Here is a 24,092-nt window from a genome sequence, read left to right on the forward strand (position 1 = left end):
GCTGATGGTGACCTAGGACTCCAGGTGGCTAAGAACACAATTCTTTACCTTGTGGGAGGCTGTAAGGCACAACTTATCATAAGCCAGTGTGAGTGTAAACAGGGAAGTCTCAACTGCAAAGTGTGCTCTCTATCTGCTGGGAGGAGTCTCAAGCCTAGTCTACACCAAAGGAGAGACCATTCTAGAAGCTTCCTGCACCCCTAGACTCATCTCCAAACCCTGAGCACAGCTTTTGCACAAAGAGTCTGGAATACAGAAGCACATTCAAAAGGACCGGGTTCTGGCTCTGGGCAGCACCCGCTCTGCATATCCCACCATTTCTTACTACAGTCACATGACTAATGTCAAATGTGAGTGACCCCATCCCTCAAGCCTTTCTAGCAATTCTATCTAAGTACTGACCTCGCCCCTCCCTAGAAGGCTTGCTTCATCAGCTCCACTCTCACCAGGCTCCTCCAACATAAAATGTTCTCCACAGACAGCCTGTAGAGACCTAAGCACACAGACCACAACTCAAAGCCACTTTTCCCCGTTACCTACCTTCCTATGAGAACTGCCTGGCTCTACAGGTCTTTCCACAGCATTGTCCCTCATACCTGAGACAAGGGCAGTGACAACAGCATCTGGTTTGTGGCCAGGTGCTCTCACTGGCACATGAGCCCTGTCTGCAATACTCCCAAGGACTGGGAACTCAGGAAAGTATTCAATAATATGTGTGAACTGAGTCGCTCATGGATCTCCAAGACTCTTTCCTAAGTAGTACCAGGACATGTGCTAAGTGCAAGGAGGTCCTGACTCCAGCTACCTTCCAGTCAACCTCTCCCTGGGACAATAAATAAGATGGAGATATTCCACCTAAAATGTGAGAAAGAATCAGATGTGAGAGGACACATTCCTGGCAGCAGAACAGGCCATTCTTCATCAGATAGCCATCCAAACACATTGCCTTTTGTGTGGGCATAAAGCTATGTCCTCCATGAGGAAGAGCAGCCTACGGAGCAGGGAAGAGTAAACCAAGATGGATGTCTGAACTTTCGAAGACAAGATGGGCTGGCTGAGCTGGTGAGGACAATGGCCTGGGGCTGGATTAACAGCTGCAGCCCAGCAACCAAAGGACAAATTCCAGAGTTGCTCTTATGTGACGGGCTTAGTCTGAAGGGGGTACTTCTGGCAAGTCTGGATCATGCTCTATGGAGTACCTCAAAAGAGGCTCTCACAGGCTGAAAATCTTTTAGGAGTGGGGACCACCTACCCAACCCATGTCTCTCACATCTGGTGCCAGATGCTATGATAGACTGCAGAAAACCCTGAGAGTACACACATCTCCATGCCCCATGCTGGTGCCATCCTAAGACAATTCACTTCATCCATTTCCTGGCCACAGTCTCATCCAGGACCTGGGGCAGGGTTCTTATCAACAGCCTCTCCATGACATGTGTTCCAAGAGAATCTTAAGCCACATTGTAAGGATAGCCCAGCAAATAAACACCCAGCTGCAGAGAGTGGCTGCTCAAGTGTAGTCTGAGGATGGCAGTGTGCTTCCAGTGCCAGAAAAGGTACTACAATCCCATGGCTACTCAGTCTTGAAAAATGGAAACACTCTGATTTCCAAGATGAGAAAAGCCTTATGACCAGGGTTCTGTCAGTTCAAGAATGAGCACATGGTACAAATGAGTTGATATATGAAGAAATTAAATTACAGGAATTAATACATTGAAGAGGTCATAAGTGCACTCAAAGTTTGAATGACTTCAGGAAAATAGTGCAAGACACAGGCAAGCTGATCCATCTTCTGTCTGTTCAAGGTGTGATTGACGCGATACCTGTTTTATTCATAATGGGAAAGAATTACAAGGAACTCCGAGCTTAATGAGCAAGGCCTGGGTCATGAATGGCCTAAGCAATCACGGGAATGAGAGCATTTGCAATTTACAGGATATTAGGTTTTGTTTCCTGTCATCCAGCAGGGAGCCAATCGATGCACTTGACTGACAGCTACTTTAGCCAAACATCTCCAGGTAAGGCTTTATTTCCCAGCTAATATTACTGAATTGGAATTCTGTAGCTGCCAAGTCCTGGATAGAAGCCCTAAGAATCAGGAACACACTCTGCCATCAAAAGCACCAAGCAACACAGCCCACAGAACATTACCATATAGGCCTCCATGATGGTACCACAGCACACGGGAGGCAGAGCAGACAGAAGGGCTATTTTAATATCATGGGCTATTTGCTGCTTCAGCCATACACCTGACAAGAGCAGATTGAGGGAGGAAGGGTTTGTTCTGGCTCACAGTTCAAGGGGACAGGCCACCATGCTGGGGAAGTCTCAGTGGCAGGAGCAGGAAGCAGCTAGCTACATGGCATTTGCAGTCAGGAAGAAAAGAGCAATGGATGCTGAGGCTCAGATCCCCTTCCCCTCTTCATTTAGTCTGTCAGCTGGGGTGAGTCTTCCAACCTCAACCTAACCCACATATGCCCTCATGGACTGCCCAGAGGCTAACCTAATGCAAATAGTCTCACAAGCAGGCCCAGAGGCTATTCTCTGGGAAACTCTAGAGCTTGTCAAGTTGACACCATTGACAATCATAAAAGGTATTAGAGAAAAAACAAAACAGATATCCACAAAACCCACATATCCAGTGTGGGGCACACAATGCACCACCAGCACCTAGAACAAAGGGTGATGCTATCATTCAAGGGGGTTCCAAGCTCAGGTGGAGATGGTAGACACAAGGGCCCAACAGCACCCTGGTCTGTGGGAAAGATGCAGCATTTAGAACAATGTCCTGTGAATTGCTAAACCAAAGACACCCTAAAGACTTAGTCTTGCTGTGCAAGGGCCCTACCTCTGCCAACCTCTATAAGCTCATGTTCGATGCCCTGATGCTGAGCCCATTCAGAGCCTGGACACATCCCACCTTGTGCTAACACCTGTTACCCGGAGGCCTGTCTTCTAGACCTGCCCCCAGAACCATTGCAGTGCCCCCTTTGCAAAGCCCTGGCACACAGCCCATGGAGGGCTCTCGCAGCAGCGAAGACCTGACTTGACACTTCTGCTGTAAGGAAGAAAACTCACCTGGTGCTTCCTTCCTAGCTCTGTGGAGACCTGATGCCTCACCCCAGGCCATGGTGCCCAGGGCTGCTGCTAAAACCAGTACCCACTCTCCACAGCATAGGCCAGCTTCATCAGGTCTCTCACACAAAATGAAAAGAGGCTAGAATAAGCAATGGACACTCAAGGGAGCTAAGGCAGCTTCTTCCGGAAAACTCAATCTCCTGAAGACATGAATTTCATCAAAATTGGTGAAGAGTAGAAAATTTCATATTGTGCTGCATCTGTCTGAGGATTTCTTTAAATCTTTATTGTAAGTAACTCAAAACATAGACAACGTGTAAGTCCCAAGTGTGAAGTTTCTGGAAGAATTGCTTGGATGTACAGAGAAGGTACCTGATTACTCGGCCACACTTACAGTTTGACTCTGCTTAAAATGTTTAAAATGTAAATTGACAGTGAGAATGGGAGAGACTGTCACCAGCCAGCAGGAGTGCAATCAGGAGACAAAGAGAACCTCATAAAGTCCTCTTCCTGGTTTTACATATAGTCAGATGACAGGAACACCAGGCTAAACATTTTAAAGACTTTGCTGCATGGAGAGGATACTCTACAAGGACGCAGTAGAGGAGGAGGCAGGGCGAGGCAGGGCCATAGGGTGGAGGCTCACCTGGTAGGTGTCCCATAGACGGATGGTGCAGCGGAGGGGCAGTTCCCTCATCAGCAGGTTGTTCATCCAGCGGAAGGCAAACTGCAGGTATCGCACTTCGTGCCCGTCCAGATGGCGATGGACTCGCTCTGCACAACACAAGCACAGGCTGTCAGGAAAGCCTTGGTCGGGGCAAAGGACCAGTTCCACTAAGGAGGGATTCCATAGTCCACTCTTCAAGAAGAAAACAAATAAGGGGCCAAAGAGAGAGCTCCGTGGTTAACTACACTTATTGCTCTTGCAGACAGAGGACCTGGGTTCAATGCACAACACCCAGACAGCAGTTCACAACCATCTGTAACTCCAGTACCAGGGGACGCAATATCCTCTTCTGACCTATGGGGGCACCAGGCATACACATGGTGCACAGATACACATGCAGGCAAAGTTTCCATGCATATAAAATGAGCAATTTTTAAAAATGAGAATAATGATGGTGACAAGGATGGTAATGATGGTGATGACTCAAAGAGTTAACAGCTGCATCAGGTGCAAGTACACATTTGGGGGTCTTTGCACCCCAATACCCAAGAAGAAAAGAGAGTTCATACACATGGGGAGTACAAATTAAGAAACGCATGGCTCCAGTCTCTACAGTGAAGAGGTTAAAGGATGAGGAACTGAGCTGTCAAGCTACTAGAGCTCCCATCCTCACCTAGGTACCATCCCACCTACACCCAGACCCAGCAGACCTTTCCCTGTACAGACCAGGCAGCCTCTAGGTGCAGAGCAAAGTACTAAAAACACCCCGGCTTCACAAAGAGCCAGGCCCTCCAAACACTGTCCCAAAGCATGGACTGTCTTAGAGTTACTATTGATGAGATGAGACAACATGACCAAAAGTAACCTGGGGAAGTAAGTGTTTATTTCACTCCCAGTTCCATATTAACAGTTCATCATCAAAGGCAGAGAAGGGCAGGAACCAGAGCAGGCAGGAACCTCATGGCAGGATCTGATGCAGAGGCTATGCTGCTTACTTGCTTATTGACTTGCTCCCCATAGCTTTCCCAGCCTGCTTTCTTGCAGAACCCAGGACCACCAGCTCAGGACTGACACCACCTACAATGGGCTGGGTCCTCCCCCATCAATTACTAATTAAGAAAATGCCCTAAAGCTAGATCTTATGGAGACATTTTCTCAATTGAGGTTCCCTCCTTTCAGATAACTATAGCTTGTATCAAGTTGATAAAAAACTAGTCGCCACAGACCCCTACCAGCTAGTTACCAGCAATGCCTCAGAAGCAAGGCTTCCGCAACCACTAAAGGCAGAAACCATGTCCTGCATCTCACAGATGACCTGCACACATCAGTGTAAGAATGGATGCACTTAGCCAGGCTGCTGTGGCTGGGAAGTAGTGAGGCCCACAGGAGGTTATGATAGGCTGGCCCTAGAAAAGCAAGGCCCCAGTGGGAAGGCAGTTCCTGCACTCTCTGCTCACTGCTGTCCTTAGCTGGAGAATGATGCTCATGGCACTGAGCCACACATTGGTGGTGCATTGACCCCTCATGTACATGTGTACCTAGGATGGGTCCTTGTACATAGTAGAAGAGGCAGTGAAACCTTTAAGAACTGTGGCCTTGGAGGAGTCCTTACATTAAGGAACTGTCCTCAGAAGGGACTATTGTACTTCTCACAGCTCCTTGGGTGGTCTCATAGAGTGCTGTTACTAAAGAAAAGCCTGGCTGCTTTCTGCCCTCCTCTTTGGCTCCTGTTCTGCAGCATGAGCTGCTCCTCTCACAACTTTACCATCTCTGTGATGCCACCTGTCCTCATCAGAGAGGAAATGATGCCAGTGTCCTATGCTTGAATCTCTGGAACTGAGCTAAGTTAACCCCTTTTCCCTGTAAGTAAGCTGGCTCAGGTATTCCATTATAGTATCACCAAACAGACTAATCTAGGTGGGTCTAGAGGAGAAAGCTTAGGGATTGGGCCATTGTCAATGCAGGGAAGTACAGTGAAAACTCAAGATCAGTGAAAACCAGGTGCAGAACTATAAAATGGAGCTGATGAAAGCAGGAAAGGACACTGGGTGGGGTGATGCCTTATCACTCCCCAGGAAAGGGCTCCTGGACTAAGAAGCAGAAGGACCCAGCAGTCCCCGTGTATCTGCCACAAGCTATTTCTGAGGACAAGACTTAAGAGCCAGGGTCCCAGGCCCAGCAGAAAGAGACCCAACCCTAGCATGCTGGGCAGAGGGGCTGCCTGCATGGTGGCCCTTCCAGTTGGTGTCACTCACTGAAGATGCTCAGCTTGCACACAGGAGTTTGTCTGGATTCTGCTTACTAAAGACGTCTGACACAGACCTGTGCTAATAGAACTAATAGGCTTCTTGATTTTGAACAGGTAATTTTTTTAAAAGAAGACAAAAAATTATTTCAAGCCTGAAATTAACTGTAGTTGTTAAACTGACAGAAAGATCCAAGGGCCCAAGTGGTTCTTTATCCCAGGAACCAATACAGTTCCCCAAGGGCACACCCTGCTGGGAAAGCAGAGGCCAGCACACTGAAACAGGGTGCTACAGTTAATGTAAAATTCAAATCTGATGAACACTTGCAAACCCAGCAGTTTAGAAAATGACTGAATTTACTCAACAAGGTTCTTTCTACACAGGAGCATGAGGAATGAGCGCTCATGAATATGCAGCTGGCTGCTTGGGAACCCACAGGCCCAAGGGTGGTACAGCACTGGAGAGGAAACCCCAGCACCTGGAGACAGCAGGCAATGAGGGCAGGTTGACTGACAACCTCTGCTGGTATCAGAAGGACCTGCTGCCAGAACAGGTGCACCAGGCAGTGCCCTGTTCCATGGGCCATTTGCAGCCACAGCGATCCATTGTCACCAGGCTACGGTGGGTCTCACTTCTACCTTCACTAGTTCATAGCTCTTCAGCTGTCCTAAAGACAGCAGTGCAGGGGTCAGCAGCTACTCCATCATCCCCTCCTCAGACAGACTCGCTGGGTAACTGCCAGGCCTTCCTGGCTAGACCCAACTTCGCTAAGGGCAGAGAGGGTTTCCTTGGAGACTGCGTGAAAGGAGCAGCCGATGCTGGAGCTCTCCACTGAAGACTAAGAAGGGAAAAGTGAAGAAAACAAGCCTGCACAGGGCCTTACATCCAGAAGCCACAGCCTTCTCAGCTGACTCCATTTGGCCGCTAGTACCAGCAGCCCACCTGCAGGGAAGGTCAGAATCTTAGGACCTGGGAAACAAATAGTTCTAACATGCACCCTGGAGGCACGCAGCACTTTTCTAAGACAAACTGGCCAAAAAATGCTCTGAAAAATTAAACACATATTTCTGGACTACCTATCATTGGAGTAACCGAGCCTTCCTGCCTTATACAAGGGACCAGCAAGCTGCAGCCTCTCCCCTATCCCACCCCCCAGTAGGGCTGACTTGGTAAGGGGCAGGTTCTACCAGGCGTGCAGGATAGGCCCCAGGTGTGGTCACTTCCCTTTGCAGAGCACCAGGCCTGCAGAAATGACCACAACACTGACAGCGATAACTACACAGGGCATAGGTCAATCCCTACAGGGGAAGACTTGTTGTGCATCAGTCTGCACTGAGAATACACAAGGGGCCCTCTACCAGGGCTGCCTTTGAAACGAAGCCACCGGAGGGTAAGCTGTTCCTCCTCTCCAAGAGCCAAGCAAGACAAGTCCGGTGCCTCTCAGCTGCCCATGATACCAGGCTTCTGAGCACTTGACCTTCTCTTGAGCTATTTGGAGTTTGCTAAAGGGCAAACACGAGACCATGAGGACCCCTGTAAGCGTCTGTGGCCAGTGTTCTGCTGGGTGCCCTAAACACTACCAGGTGAAACCCCTGGAGCTACCTGGACAGTGTCCTTGTTCATAGGGAAGTGGCCACTTTTCACCGACTGCATGATACTTGGGGAGCAGGTGATGAACGATAAAGTGGACCAGCCACCAGCTCTTCAGCCAGTTTCTAATGTGTATAGTGAGCCTCCGGAAAGGCTGCTTCCTACTCTCAACATGGTGTAAGGTGGACCACTGAATTCTACACACATTAGACTGCGAGTGTGTGTGCTAAAATAACCCATTTCCCTTTTGTTATAAGCAGCCACAAGCACATGCTCTCTCACTGATAAAGGAATCTGCTCAGCAATAACTCTAAAACCAGGATTTCCATTTCACTGGTAATCAGGGTTCAAGCATAATGAACAAGTGGGCAGATATAATTACTGCCATCTTTCAAGCCAAAACGTCCTGTATGGCAGGGCAAGGTGCACTCCTGTAAAGTCATCAGAAGGGACAGTAGCCAGAGCCTGCAGAATGCTCTCCTCTGTGCATTCAACAGTGGGCCCATGGGCTGAAACCCTGCAGAAACATCTAGTCTTCTAGACTGAAAGTGCAAGTAAATTATGCAAACACACTGCATCCTGGCGCTCCCACTACAGGTTAGCAGTATTGACGTGGGACCAGGCAACACGGATTTATTTGTGCAAAGAGCATACACAATGGCTCACCTTAGATGCCTGACAAAGAAATCTTTTAATCTCCATGCTGAGCTAAGGGCTGACTGAACACTGCCTACTTTTGCTGGGCCTGGCTTGAATGGGTTTTGATTAAAGGGAAATATTCCGACCCTCTCATCAGTTAGGAGGACAAAAAAAGAACAGAAACAAGAGCAACAGACAGTCAACACGGGGCCTCTGCCATGGAGAAGTTGTTCTCTACAGCAGGAAACGTCGGGTCCCAAAAAGGCACTGCACCAGCACACCTGCCAACTAGAGGACCTGGGGACCTGCTGTGCCATGGTGACAGGATAGGGGCTGCCACCTTCAGAGAGGAAGCCCGACCTCAGAAAACCATACTGGAGGTGATGACAGCAGCAACTACCTTCCCTGAGAACCGTCAGGGAGCTTCCCCTCAGCAATGCCAGTGACCCAACCTCCAACAGAGTGGGCTCAGAAAAATGACAGGAGGGTAGGAAGTTGGAGACGTCACCACAGATGCCCTATAGGAAATAAGGACTATGTAGGCATACAGGTCAGGGCTGTTCAAACCAGGGCTATGGAGACCAGGGCTATGCAGATCAGGGCTATAGAGACCAGAGTTCTAGGGAACATGGCTGTGCATACCCAGGCTCTGAGAACCAGGCCTAAGAAAAGTGGCCTACCTTCCAACACCAAACAGAAGTACATCTTACTAGGTCAGGACTCCAGCCAAGAAAAGGGCTCTCACCCCCTCCTGGCCTAAGGGGGTAGGAGAGTGAAGTAAGCCCCCGAAGATGGATTGAAAGGGCATCGGGGCCAGGCTTTGTTTTGCTCCTGGGAATAATCTGGTTCAGGAAAATCAGAATGCTGGGGCAGTGCCTATGAACACAAGTGAGCTGTACTACCACATAACGAGCTGCAACACTTCCCACAAACACACCACTACATACTAATAACGGTCAGATAACCTCTTCAGGAAAAAAATCTTTTCCTCAGAAATTGTAATGGAAATCAATAGGAAGTGAGATTTATTTAGAAAATTTTAACACCATTTCAGAAATGTGCTGATCAGGCAAAGGGAGAAATCCCAACATCCTTGCTGCTGCTTCTTAGCCAAGAGCTCAGGAGCTGGTTCCAGGACCAGAGAGGCTAAAGGGGTTTTCCACCCCAGAAGGCATAAGAGCCAGGAAAGCTGGCTTCCCAGAGATGTGTCTGCTGCCTCACTCACATCACACCTGGAGTGTCATGAGTTTTAACAGATCCTGTGCCTAGAATTGACAGGGAGCCTGCAAAACCTTACAATGTCTCTGTTACACTATTGGGGTTCCTGGTGGGTACTAGACAGCTCTAGAATAGGGACTGGTCACCTAAAACTAGAAGCTTTGCTGGACTCTGGGAAGGAGAGAGGAGTTGGAAAGTGAGTGCCATTACTCACCCAAGATACACTTGCTCTCGTCCACAATGTACCCCATAGAAGCTCCCAGCAGAAAACTTTGTGAAGCCACCGTGGAGGCCAGAACTGTGATACAGTGGAGAGATAATGATCCTGATACTGCAGGGACAGGCATGAAGTTCTGTAGAACCACAACTCTATCCCAGGCATCTCTTCATTGAATTAATCCCCCTGGTCCATGCCCCTACAATAAAACTGTAGCCATGAGTATGTGCTTCCTGGATCTTAAGAGCCACTCCAAAGAGCTATCCAGCCTTAGGGCTGAGGACACTTTTGAATTTTGAGCCAATCAGTAAGAAATGCACATGGCCTGGGTACCACAGTGTGGCTGGCATCTGGGAGGAGGGTGGTCACAATGACTTCATCCTGTGAAGTGTAAACTCTGACTCTAATTCCAGAGGGATAGCATCAAGAGTATGGTGGACACCAGGTTGGGCATACAGAGAGTAAATAAATATACTTGCCACCACCAAACGGCCCAATAGGCTGATATCCCCAACAGACCTTAGGGTGGAGGACAAATGAATTCCTTCAAAATAAGTCCTCCAAAGGCCATTTTAACATGGACAACAAGGCACACAACTGCTGTCTTCTTACTGAGGACAGTCAGAACCAGAAGGCATGTTTCAAGGAAGGCAAGCCTGATGTGGTTAATTTAGCCCCAGGGAGGAAGGGGCCACAGCATACTCAGTCCTGGGGCTTGCAGAAAGGAGACAATACCTCCTACTCTTGGGACCCCGGTGAGCGTGAGCCTGAGCTCAGAATATAATTAAGCCTCCTGGCAGGCTGTACAGCATCAGCATGTACCTGACACCACACACACAGTCTTCTTATCTCTGGAGAGGCATTAAGGTCTATTTTTTGACAGTAACATAATCTAAAATACAGGTTCTTCTGGAGCTACACAGAGCTGAGGCAACGAGGTATTAGATCACTCTTGCTTCACAGATGTGCTCATAAGCATCTCGATAAGCCCCTCCAAGATAGGGCTGTCACCACACCAAAAAGCAACTACCAATCAGATTCAGTTGGAAAAAGGCAGCGCTGAGTTTCCTGATGGCCAGCACTCAGGATGTCTGACTGCACTCTCTACGACAGATCAGTGGAGACTGCAGAAGAGAAGGGGAGTAGAGGACAGGGTAGCTGGAAGACAGACCCCACGAGGGCTTAGCTCCTGTCTCTTTTTCATTCTGTGTGTGTGTGTGTGTGTGTGTGTGTGTGTGTGTGTGTGTGTGTGTGTGAATTTGTACATACAGAAGTCAGGGGTCATTATCAGATGGTGTTCTCAATCACTTTCCACCTTATTTTTGTTTTATTTTGTTGTTTTTTTCAAGACAGGGTTTTTTTTCTGTATAGCCCTGGCTGTGCTGAAACTCACTGTGTAGACCAGACTGGCCTAGCGCTCATAGAGATTTACCTCTGCCTCCCAAATGCTGAGATTAAAGGTGTGAGCGACCACTGCCCGGCCTCTCCACCTTATTTTTTGGAACAGGGTATCTCATAAAACCTGAAGCTCACCAATTCAATTAGGCTTGCTGGCCAGTGAGGCCCATAGAGCTTCCTGTCACCACTTCCCCATATTTGGGATTAAAGCCATGCACTGCCACGCCCACTTTTTTAACTTGGGTGAGGGGGATCTGAACTCAGGTTTTCATGCTTACATGGCAAACATTTTGCCAACTGAGCCATCTCCCTAGGCCTTGTCCCATACGACTCTCAAGAGATGACATTGTAAAGATCCAAGAGGGACTATAACATTCAGAAGGCAGCTATGCTCACTCTGGATGGAAGCATCTGAAGAACAACTTTTAATTTTGATATCTGTTCAATTCTCCTTTATGCTCCTCAGTTTGGGTGGCTTTCTAAGAAATCAACTCCAATGCCTACACAGCACAAAGACTGTGTTTGTTCCTGCACGCCATAGAATCTGAGGTTTAAAGCATCTCATTCATTCAAGTTCACTTTTTAATTAGTAAAGACATGGTGCAAGTTCCTTTATATGGTATGTGTGCTCTGCCACTGAGCTTCTTGCCCACCCTTGTGGGATGCAATTGTCCATATGTAGGCTCTCTTCAAACACTCTTCCATCCCAGTTCAGTGGCAATAATGCATGACCTTGATCACCATTCTCGAACTCAGCCAAAGCTGGGCCTGGTGTGTTGTCCCCCTTGCTGGATGTGTCTAGGTATATCAGGGGCTCTGTGTTTGCCCGTGAACTGAAATATCAGCTTGTCCCTTTCCTCATGAAAGCAGGCTGTGATCTTAACTGGGAATGAGTTGAATGTGTGGTCAGTTAGAGGCAAATGTTATTTAATACCCTGACTTTCTGAGTCTATGGGTATGATTGGGTCATGCTGAATTTCTCTCAGCTGTATTTTGTAGCTTTCATGTTCAAGATGATTGCACCAAGTTTCCCCGAAATATCTCATATTTTTATGCTACTGTAACCGGTGATAATTCATTCACTCTCAATTGCAAATGCCTATATGTATACTTATACACACACACATACCCACAAATATATACATGTTAGAAGACAACCTTCAGTGCCACTCCTCAGGGGGTGACATCTACATCCACCTGGATATTTTTGAGACAGGATCTCTTGCTGTCCTGGAACTCACCAAGTAAGTAGACTGGCTGGCATCCACCTGTTTTTGCCTCCACAGCACTGGGATTATAAGCATACATCATGATACCTATTCTTTTCATGTGGGTTCTGAGTATCAAACTGAGACCCACCAACTGAGCTATCTTCCCAGCCTACTCGATTGCTGATTTCTTGTTGCTATTATGCTAAAACATTATTTCTGTGTGTTGTCCTGGTGTCCTGAAGCCCTGTGAAACTTTCTCCCAGGTTCTAGTTAGTTCTTTTGTTGCTTCCATCAGCTTTCAAGAGATGAAGGGGCTTCGTTTTTCTTCTTCCAGTGTGAGGGCCGTTCGCACACTGTGTGTGCTTCCATTTGCTGGCTTGCCTCTCTGCACTGGCTGGACTCCCTGTATGCACACTGAATAGAAGCAGTAAGAATGCACAGGCCTGGAGAAAGCATTCAGACTCAGATCATTTGTATGAGTTCAGCTGTGGGCTTTTACAGAAGCTCTCTGCCAGAGTTAGGACGGTCCCCTCCACTCCCGGATTACTGGGGGTTTTCATTAAGAACGAATGCTGGGCTTTATCAAACACTTCTCCTGCACACGCTGAGATAATTTAATGGGTCTGTCCTTTTTTGATATTTTAACATAATGGACTATATCACAGGCATTTTCAACAGTTAAATCAACCATGCATTCAAAGATACAGCAAACGTCACAGTGATATATTATTTTTTTAATACAGTGTTGAATTTGATTTGCTTAAAGTTTTGTTCAGGATTTTCCCATCTGTGTTCTCAGAGGATACTGGTCTGTACTTTCTTTAAAAGCACCTTTGGTTTGGAAATAAGAGAAACACCAACCTTATAGAATAAAGTGGGAAGCATCTTCCCCCGTTTATTTCACCAGCAGCCCACATAGAATCAGTTATTCTTTGCTGAATGTTTCCCAATGAAGGCATCTGTGCCTACAGTCTTCATTGAAGAAAAGAGTCAAACTCCAACTCACTTGCTCTCATGAATGTGGGCATATTCAAGACATCCACTTCTTGTACGGTCAGCTGTGTAACTCTTTTTAGAAAATATATTGTCAAATGTATTGTCAAAACCTGAGTGACCAGCCGGGTGGTGGTGGCACACGCCTTTAATCCCAGCACTCAGGAGGCAGAGGCAGGCGGATCTCTGTGAGTTCGAGGCCAGGCTGGACTGATAGCCTCCAAAACAAGACCCTGTCTCGTAAAAAAACAAACAAAAAAAAAACCATAACAAAACGTGAGTGACCATCCCTACCTTCTTCATGTTTAAGGGATTTGCACAGTGGTAACTCTCCCAGCCCTCATAGTGGCAATCTGCCCTGCCCCCAACCAGCTGACTACAACCATTCATGTATAACAAACTCTTGGATTCACTCCACCTAAGTCCCCACCCCAATTTCTTAAGGTTCCTTCAGGAACAGGTGTCTAGAACTATGTGTTTCCCTCTATGCAGTGCTTAGTCTGCTTTTGATAAATTCTCTACCACTGTATTTCTGAATATTTCTGATCATTCACTTCGAAATATCTCCTAACATCCTTTTGATTTCTCCTATGGTCACAGAGTTAATTACAGGTGTATTGATTGCTTTAGAAATCATTGGGCATCTCCCAGGTATCATACATATTTCTACACTAGCTCCACTGTTCTCTAAGAGCATACCTCATATTCCTTAAGTCCTCTAAGACTCACTGAGACATCTGCTGTGCAAATGTGTGTGGTAAGATGCACGCCCTTAGAGTGCTCTGTAAGCCAAGCAGATACAATTTACTGACAGTACTGTTCAGGAGCTCTGTGTCCTTACTGGTTCTCTGTCTCCCTGCTCTATTGCTCAAGGAGGAACAGCCAAAACCTCCAACTATAATGTGAGCCATCCATTTATTCTTAAAAGTTTAGAATTTTGCCAGACAGTGATGGTGTACACTTTTAATCCCAGTAGTTGGGAGGCAGAGGCAGACAGATCTCTGTGAGTTCAAGGACAGCTTGGTCTTCAAAGAGAGTTCTAGGACAGCCTCTAAAGCCACAGAGAAATCCTGTCTCAAAAAAATGTTTGGAATTTTGTTCTGAATATTTTGAAACTCTATCAATACATTCAGTAATAGTAGCAGGGGAAGGTGACCAACTTTTGCTCTTATAAAATAACCTTTTATAAAATACTTTATATATTATATATAAAGGTTTCTATAGCATATATGTAAGTACATAAATGGTTATACTATATAAAATATTATATTCCTCATTTTTAATGCTGTTTGACTTTGAACAGTGGCTTTCATTTGTTTAGAGTGCTGTGTGCATCATATACTTTTTAAATCATGTCTTTGTATTTAAGAGGAGATTCTTCCATGAGTCACATAGGTGGACCCTGCTTTTTAGTCTAGCCTAATAGATTTGCTTTTTGATTGACATGAAAGGCCATCAGTGTGCACTTCTCTGCATGCTGAGCTGGACCCTGAGGTGTTACTCTTGGTGCTCCATTTGTCCAATCATTCTTTGCTCACCTTTCACACTCTTCTTCTTGCCTTCCTGTAGTAAGCAAATCATCCATATGATTCCACTTTGCCTGTACAGCTCACTGGCCACAGCTCAGCTATCTTGTTACTGTAGAGTTCATAGCCTAGGTGCCTTGCCAGTTCACCTTTGTGTGTTTCACACAGCCTATCATGGAGTTTGAGGACCTCCAGCCCCAGTCTGTTCCTCCCCTGCCAGCATGGTACTTGTGCTTTCTTGGTTCTCCTCCATCTCTCTCCATGTGGTTGTGGTCATTGTCACTGTTTCTGTTTTAACTTTCTAGCTCCTTCTGCTTTCTTTGGGATTCTTTTGACTTTTATCTAAAAGTGTTGATTTGGCCTCCATTTCTGGGGATGCTTTGGAGGTGGGCTAGCAACTTTGGAGTTCTCCATTCAATGGGTTGGACATGTGGCTCTGCTGCTGTCTGAGATGCTACTAAGCCTTCTGCCATGGCCCTAACACTTCTCCGGCTCCCTACTGGTTTCCTTTCTTTCTCAGTGGCTTTAAGTACTGTGACTATGAGGTGACTTGGTCTGTGTGTCTTATATCTAATACTCAATTTCCAATTGCCTCTGTGGTTCTCTGGATTAATAGCTTCTAGTATTTTCCAAAATGGCAGTACATTTACTTCTCCTAGGAAGCTCTTCCTGTTCCCCAAGAGTAGACACCAATTACGGGTGTATAAGCTGCCAGAACCTTCCTTGAGGACACAGGTGCCATTTCCATTGTCTTCCTCCTTGTTCTATCATTGGGCACAGACCTGTACTTCTGAGCCCATGGGCTCATAGAGCTTCTCCAGAGTTTAATATACCATAATCTCACACACTGTGTTTTCCATTTGTTTCACTGAAGTCTTCATCTTCATAAACTCAGTGGGGACCATTCTGACATCTTCTGTCTCTGCTTGGCATGATCTCTATTTCCCTATGGTTGCAATCATTGTCTTGGTGTCACGGGTCTAACTAGTCCAACTCTCACCAATCGCTGACTCAATGTCACTGTCCAGCCAGTCCAGGCCCTGTGCAGTCTAGGGTTCAGTTCTAATATCTGGCTGGCTGCAACTACCTGAACCACCACCACCACCACCACCACCCCAGCCATGCCTGGCAGTGTCCTTGCAAGGTGGTGCTGTTGGGTACTGAACTTTTGTCTTCACATTGTTATTTTTAAGTTGTAATTTACCTGGGGCACTTTAATTGTCTTTCTTTGGGACTTTGGGCAGAGGAGTGCCTGGGCTTGTCCCCTCCATGCTAAGGCAAACCCTTCTGAGCTCTGTCCAGGGTTCATAACTGCAACATTCCTAGCTTGGGCTTTCAAGAACAAACTTATTCCCACATTGGGCTTCTGACCTTGTCATCGTGTCCATCCTTGAGAGGCTCATGGAGCACACCTTCTGTGCTGTACTTCCTATCAGCCGCAGCTCTTCCTCAAACTGCTATCTGAACACAGTGACCACCAGGCTCCTCTTGGGTCCCCGCTCATTGTGCCCAGACACAATCACCACAAACTCAGCTAGAAACCCCAGAAACTGATGACAACATGGTCTTTGTGGTACAGTTTTGAGGTGGGGTCTCACAAAGCTGCAAACAGAGGTGTGTTGTGATCCAGGGGCTGGCCTGGAAAAGACTCTGTTCCAGCTTAACTGAACAAAGTGGTTGACAAAATCTACTCGATTACAGCCCAAGCTTGTGCTGTCTGCTGGCTGAGGCCACCTGCAGGTCCTGACTGAGTGGGCTTCTCCAACCAGCTGTTCACATCAGGAGCAAGAAGCATGCCTAGCACCACTCTGCAAGGTGAAATCTCAGCTGTGATGAGACAGACATCCCCCCAGCACTGCCATCAAGACACAGGTAACATCAGAACTACAGAAGGGCTCATTGCATGGAGACAGGAGTACCACCAGGCATGACATAGCTCCATGAGACCCCCTCAGGGTTTGCCCATCACACTCACTTCATACCTGCTACCCTCTGTAGCATGGCACAAAGGAAGGGGCTTGACTTACCAGAGTCCAGCTCAGAGGAAAGCCAAGACTGTGAGAGAGGATCAGGCCCACTCTGTCAGACTGGCAGCTCCAAATGGCAGACTAAGACCCTAGGAAAACCAAGGAAGACACAGAGAAACTCCCAGCCAAACAAGTATAGAAGCCTCAGACACATGACAGGTCAGCTCTCCAGAGTCAGCCCATACACAATCACAGTGAGGCTGAAGCAGCCAAGTTCTCTGGATACACTCGCCTCTGCTGAACCAGCTTAATGCTGAGAGCACAGCTACTGCCCAACTGTCTGAGCTGCAACCCAGACCCACAACCTCCCTGTCCCTGGTACCAGTGTCAGCTCACCCTTCAGACTCAGCACACAGATCACAGCCCTCCCGTTCCTGACTTCCCTGAACCCCACAGAGCCCAATGCCTGGAGCCTGGAGAAGGGACAGAGCATCTGTAACTACTGCTGGCCTTGTTAACCAGAATGGCACCTCACCATGAAACTCTGGGCTCCTTTCCAGGTTTGGAATCCAAGGAACAAAACAGGAAAAAAATCTTCATGTCAATAGGAGGGTTAGATGGACAGACCAGCAACTGCAGGGTAGATGAACCACGACAGAGAGGAAAGGACCAAAGCTCATGAAGGAGGGTGGGCATGTGGTGGGATGGAACATTTTCAAAGTACTGTGTAATGAATACCCACATGAAAGTCCCTAGTAGTACCTGAATGTCACCATCCACCTTTCGTAGTGATCCACAGCCTCAAGGGTCAGACCCTTCTGTGATGACCTTGCATACCAGCAACACCAAGACCCAGCCATAGGACCTGAAACTCAGGGACACACATGACAGCCCCACCCACTACATGACAGCCTCTAGGAGTGTAACCTCACAGAATAGTTATTCTTGAGCAGCGCCACTGTTTGTCATCAGTCCACAAAGCCACCATGAGTTAAGGCAGCATCTAGAAAGCAGACCATCTCAGCAGCAGGACGTCTAAGCACTTAGCTCCTGTGCTCTGGTTTTACACAAATAAATGTATATTTGAGAGTTTACTAAAGATGTCACTTGAAGGGCAGCTTCACTCATAATCATTATCACAGTCAAAAGCCCAAGAAGGACAGATGCCTAATTCTGACAGAAAAGAAAGGTCTCCCTGTCCCAGTGCCAAAAATCCAACCCCAGATACCAGTCATGTAATCATGTCCTGTAGCTTCTGTCACTGACATCAATGGCAGATGACTCTGGCTCCCTTTCTGTCCAGGGGCTTACATGCCTTGGCCTTCCTGGGTGACAAGGAAAGTAAGTCTTGGTCTCCAACCTCCATGCCTCTCGGGAAATATGTGAAATCTGGGTCCAGCTCCAGAGCTGACAGGAAATGGACATGCCAAAACTCCTTGGCCCCACTCTTTGAACACCACTCAGTCTAGAAGTGCCCCCGTCTCCCACCTCCACACCCCTTGCCCCACCACTTGTCATCCCAGACCCACACTGATATCACCTCTGCTCAGTGGAGAGCATCCTTGGAAAGGGTCCTATACACAGATGGTAGACAAGGAGCTTCAAATCATCAACGAGAATGAACTATGGCTCCTATTTATTGAAGCAAAACCCTAAGTTCAAAGTCAACTGAGCAAATGGAAAGCAGGGAGATAGCCCCCGGCAAGAGCAGTGGGCAGCAAGGACCTGTCTTTCACAGCCATCATATGTTCCCAGACACAAGCATCCAGGGCAGGATCCACTGTATGGAGGCATGACGAAGGAGTAACCAACCGGTAGCAGGTACCAGTATTGCTGCAGTTCCCTCCACAGTGAGTCCCTGCTGTATCGCCACCCACCCCTGGCTGTCCAGCTGTTGCACAGAGCATACCTGGACACTGCATGACAAACCCCACTCAGACAGAATGATGAAGTATCTATAGTCCCAAGATAAACCATGATCCCTGAGTTCTGTCTTCTTGGAAGAAGGATAAGAAAACCATGAGAGCAGGATCACTATGCAAGGAATTCCAGCTTCCAGCTGAAACAGGTTCCCTGGAAACGAGGAGGGTATTCACTGTGGAAGGTGGGTGTGATGACTGTTCTCAGGATACCGTGTATTACCAATATTTGTTTAACTATGCAAAGATTTGCTGCATTTGTTTAATTATGTAAAGACATGTTGCTGATTTACCTTGCCTGCCTAAGGCACCTAACTGATCTAGTAGAAAGCTGAGCAGCCAGTATCGAGGGAGGAGATATAGATGGGACTTCCAGGCAGGGAGAGTAAGGAAGAGGAGGAGTTTAGGCTCAGAAAAGACAGAGGGGAAGAAAAAGAGATGCCCAGGGCTAGACAGACAGACATGGAGGAAGCAGGAACATAGGATGTACTGAATGAAAGAAAGGTAAGAAGCCCCAAGGCAAAATGTAGATAAATAGGGACAGATTAAATTAATGACAAGAGCTAGCAGTAGGACAAGCCTAAAACGAAGGTTGAGCATTCATAACTAATAAGTTTCTATGTTTTTATTTGGGAACTGGTTGGTGGCCCAAAGAATATTCCAACTACACCTGTGCAAATCAAGTGAGGTGTAGCCTACATTTCTGGGGTGACTTATGATGGGTCCTCTATAGGCTGAATGGGAGACATAAGTGAAAAGGTGTTGCCTCCAGACCTGTATGCCATAGGTTCCTATCAATATAGCTATTTAACTGGGAGATGAGAAAGTTTCTAGTCCTTTCCCATGAGAAAGACAAAACCCACAGACCCTCTGCAGCGGCAGGAACAGGAAGGATGCTGGGGCATATTTCAGAAGCAGATCTGATGGCCTACATTCAGGCCAACACTTTTCCTCTTAAGGTCAGGGCGAATCACACACTCGGAAGTCTCTGCTTATGATGTAATTAACTGACCTCAGCTCAGCAATAAGCCCGGAACATCAATCCTGGCACAGGGGCCACTGAGACACCATCATCTGGTCCAGAGCTTACCAGGCTTCATTCACTTGCACTTCCAGATGGTAAACATTCCACACTTGGTGCCCATCTGGGATCTGCCTCCCTGCCCCCAGAACCTTCCAGTGGTTGGGAGAGAGAAGCAGGGGCAGTGCAGAATCAGTGCCAAGGCAGAGCAGCCTGTGTCTCTGGAGTGCTGGTCCTGCCCTCCCACCTTGCAGTAACTGAAGCTGTTTGGCTTTTCCCACAGCCATGAAACAGGCTGGGTAGGGAGCAGAGATGTGCTGAGGGCCTCTACTCCTAACAGCACTCCTTTACAGCTGTGCTAAGTGCGGCCTGGGGAAAGGGCTCCCAGGACAACTGTTAACGTTCTAATGTAGGGCAGAACGTCCTCTGCGGTCACAAGCCAACTGTCTGTCAGTATGAGACCTTAGAAGGAATAAAAGCAACAGGGGTTTCTGTATGGACAAACCAGAAAGAAGGTCACATAACCTCAGGAAAAGCAAGCCAGAAATAACATTCCAACATGGGGCTGGTTCCAGGCTCTCTGAATGAGGAAGGCCAGAAAGTCCAAGAACCGGCTAGTCCATGGAGCCTCCAAATCAGGCCCTGAGAGCAGGGATATCCCAAAGGAACAGAGCATGGACAGCACTGAGAGGCTGAGCCTCCTCTAGTTATCCTAATAGCACTGGGTGGCAAATGTCATCATTGTCCCCCAGAAATCAAGAGCAGGAGATCCTTCTACTCTGCCCAAGGGGGTCTATAGGTAAACGGGTATACATGGCACAACAATCAGGCAACAGGGAATATAATCCTCATAAAAATTTAAGCAAACACTGAAGACTGGCTCTTGCCTAGCCACAGGAACTGTGGCATATTCCTGGGAAAATCCATGGGCTAGGCTTCTGCTGCACACTGCACATATGGCTTTCTCTGCCCAAGGGAACATCCCCAAGCTGTGTCACGGTACCAAGCGGACTGCATTTACACATGTGCTTTTCAATCAGCTTGTCTGCCTGCCTCAAATGAAACACCATCATCATTTCCAGTTTGAAATCAGCTATTCTGAGGCCTAATGAGGCTGCACACTGGAGAGGGACTACTATGTGGCAAGAGGCGGTCACAGTAAGGATTGCCCAGGCCTGAGCCGCACCGCTGATTTATTCTCTGCTCTCCGACTGCTTACCTTGTCAGCGTAATAAAAATATTTTCACTTGGCTGGTAATAAAACTGAATCTAGTTTACTAGCTATAACTGAATCCTATCTTGAAAGAATAAGTCAATTTTAACTTTACAATGTAGTCATGACAGCTTTCAGAGAAATTTCATTAAAATCACATTTAACTGGAATTAAAAACCCAGGAAAAAGAAAATGTACAAGGAGATAAAACAGTTTACCACACAGAGGTAGGACTACTGCTCAGTAATGAGTTCTAGTGTTTTCTTCCTTAACAGAATGGAGGCAATATTGGTAAAAATATTGGTCACAGGCCCCTCCTCAGCTTCCACCAGGGGCCTCTTCTGTAACTGGTTACCCAGGAGCTGCAACTGGAACCATGTAATGAGACAGGTGTGAAGGCATCCTCCTAGGATCTCAACAGTACCTTCTTGACTCTGTAAAGAAGCTGCTACTGTGGACTTTTCCCATGGCCTACTAGGTCTTCCCAGTTTGATCTTTGACCATTTTCTATTCCTGTCACCCCTTATCTTCCCATGTGCTCACTTCTGAAAGCCACAGTCCCTCCATCATAAATGCCACCATGTCCTCCTTGCCATAAAAACATGAGGCAAGGGGCTGGAGAGATGGCTCAGTGGTTAAGAGTGTTGGCTGCTCTTCCAGAGGACCTGAGTTCAGCACCCACATGGCAGCTCACAACTGTATGTTACTCCAATTCCAGGGGATCTAACACCCTCACACAGACATACATAGAAGTGTTTACCAAGGTGTGTAAAAAATAATAAATCATTTTCTATTGAGGCAAAATAAATCCTGTAAGCTGCTTTGTCAGGCATTTAGTCACAGTAATGAAGAAACACATCTGACTGCTAGGAGGGTGGCAATAAGGTCCACAATGGCTTCAGACAAAGGAGAGGACAGGCATGGAGACCCTGAGTGGGCCCTGTGCACTCCTGGGAAAGGACAATCAGAAAAACCAGTCCTATGCCTGGCCAGTCTCAAGCTGTGAAGAAAGAGGGACAGAGGAGGACAGGGCAGCCACTGTGCCATGATTCTAGAGGTGTAACCCAGTCACAGGCCAACGTCTTCAGGGTTAGGGGATGGACTGGTAAGAGGAGGAAAGCACCAGAATTTAGAACACAGAACCTCTGGAAGAATGGATGACCAGCCAAGGCCCTCATCCTGGGTATCCATGACTCAGCAACCAAGTGCACCTGCAGACTTCAGTGGCACAGTGTTAGAGCACAGAGACCAACATCCATGGCCACAGCAAAAACAAAACCAAAAATAAAAAAGCCCATCCTCCTGCAGGCTCTGAATGATGGCAAATGCATCCAACAGCACAGTACAGGAACCCTAGGCTAGCCTTGCAAAGAATCACTAGTAAGACAGAAGAGGAAGAACCTCACTAAGGAAGCAGTGTGTGTCCAGCCCCAGCAGCATCTCACAGTGAAAAGCCAAAGGGAACTAGTGCTTATAGAGCTCAGCCTTGCCTACAGAAGAGAATACTCTGGAGAAGATGGGAAGCTGCTCCCAACAAACCAAGACACAGGCATGTGCATCCAGTATCAAGACATCTACAGGACAATGGCAAGACCAGCAATGGACAATTCAGTGTCCACACCAGTAGGAAGAGTCACATCTGAAGGTGTAATAATGACAAGTCCAGTGACCATCAACTCAATGACCATGCCAGTAAGGGTAATCACATTTTTGCATGTGCATGTGTGCCTGTGTAGATAGGTAAAAGTGTACATATATATATGTGTATATATATATGTAAAAAAATATATATACAGGTGTGTACATATTTGTATATAGGTTTAAGCATATGTATATATAGGTACACAGCTGTGGATCTGTGTGTCATATGTGTGCATATAGATGTGTATATGTATATACTGGTGCATGCCATACAGGTATGTTTATATATAGGGCATATATAAACATGTAAACATGTGTGTATATATGTGTATAGAGATACATGTGTAATATATGCATACAGGTGTGTATGTGTATTCAGATTCATGTTCAAGTGTATATAGGTGTATGTATGTGTGTAGATAGGTGTATATTTGTATACAGGAGTACATATACATATATACAAGTGTGTATGTGTTTATGTGTATACAAGTATGTGTAAATGTGTGTATAGATGTGTATGAATGTATATACAGGAGCATGTATGCATACAGGAGTAGTTTTATGTACACAAGTGAATGTATAGGTATGTACAGGTGTACTATATATGTACATAGACATGTGTATAAATATACAGGTACATATAGTCACAGGTATGTATGTGTGTATATAATGGAGTACATGTAGGCATATGCATATGTGTGTGAAGGCATGTATGTATGCATTACAGGTGTGTATATAGGTGGTATGATATATATATATGTATGTGTACATATACATGTATTTTTATGCACACAGGCACATGTGTGTGTGTTATGTATATGTACATGTTTTGTATATGTTGATGTGTATAAGTGTACCTAAGGCTGTGTATGTAAAATTTTCAAATAATCTATTACATTTAAGGCCATATCCTCCCCATTCTCTGAAGTGTCTAGAAAGAAAAGTGTTCCTGAAGCTTAGATTGGACTTAAACTAAACTTTGCCCACTGAACTCATCCTTGAAAGGGTTGCAGGTAAGATAAAGGAAGCCCAGGGAAGTTAAGCTTTGCTGAGCAATGCCCAGGCATGTTGCATTAAAACCTGTCAGTGTTCACCTGAAAGTCAAGGGCAACAGCTGTATTTTTCTTGCTAAATCTGGCACCTTGGACCTAGCAGGTAGGTGGGGTTGAAAGACTGGGTCAGAGGACAGACTTAGTCCTGTTTTTACTTAAAGGAAAGAGAAAACATTTCCTTAGCTCAGTCTCCCTGAGTGGCCCAGCAACAGCTTCAACGTCATCACAGCAGCATCTCTGGCTGACCTTCCTCAACAACCTTTGCTCAGCCTGACTCAGTTTCTTAGTCCCCACCCTCACCCTCCAGACCCAGCAGTGTCTCCACCTTAGACTCCCTCCAACTTCCTGACCCAGTAGACCCAGAGTCCAGCAGAGCAAAAGAGCTCCCTGAAGCCCCTCCTCCCCTACCAAGCCTCCAGAAACAGGCTTCTTGGAGATGGTACCAGGGTCTCCCTGAAGGGCTAACACTCCATCTCCTCTGTGAGTTCTTTGTGAT

At 46.7% G+C, this 24,092-nt stretch overlaps 1 protein-coding gene across 3 annotated transcripts in view; it reads right to left on the bottom strand.

Moving 5' to 3' along the window:
• The window catches only part of Tbc1d22a (TBC1 domain family member 22A), a 293,862-nt gene that overhangs the window by 101,475 nt on the left and 168,295 nt on the right, over positions 1-24,092 (bottom strand). For all 3 annotated transcript variants that reach the window (XM_040754023.1, XM_005067065.4, XM_013111376.3), the window contains one exon: positions 3,725-3,852. In XM_040754023.1, the coding sequence (XP_040609957.1) occupies positions 3,725-3,852 (128 nt within the window). The remainder of the gene's footprint in view (positions 1-3,724; positions 3,853-24,092) is intronic.

The sequence above is a fragment of the Mesocricetus auratus genome, unplaced genomic scaffold (genome assembly GCF_017639785.1).
Source record: "Mesocricetus auratus isolate SY011 unplaced genomic scaffold, BCM_Maur_2.0 Super-Scaffold_100010, whole genome shotgun sequence".
Classification (NCBI taxonomy): Eukaryota; Metazoa; Chordata; class Mammalia; order Rodentia; family Cricetidae; genus Mesocricetus; species Mesocricetus auratus.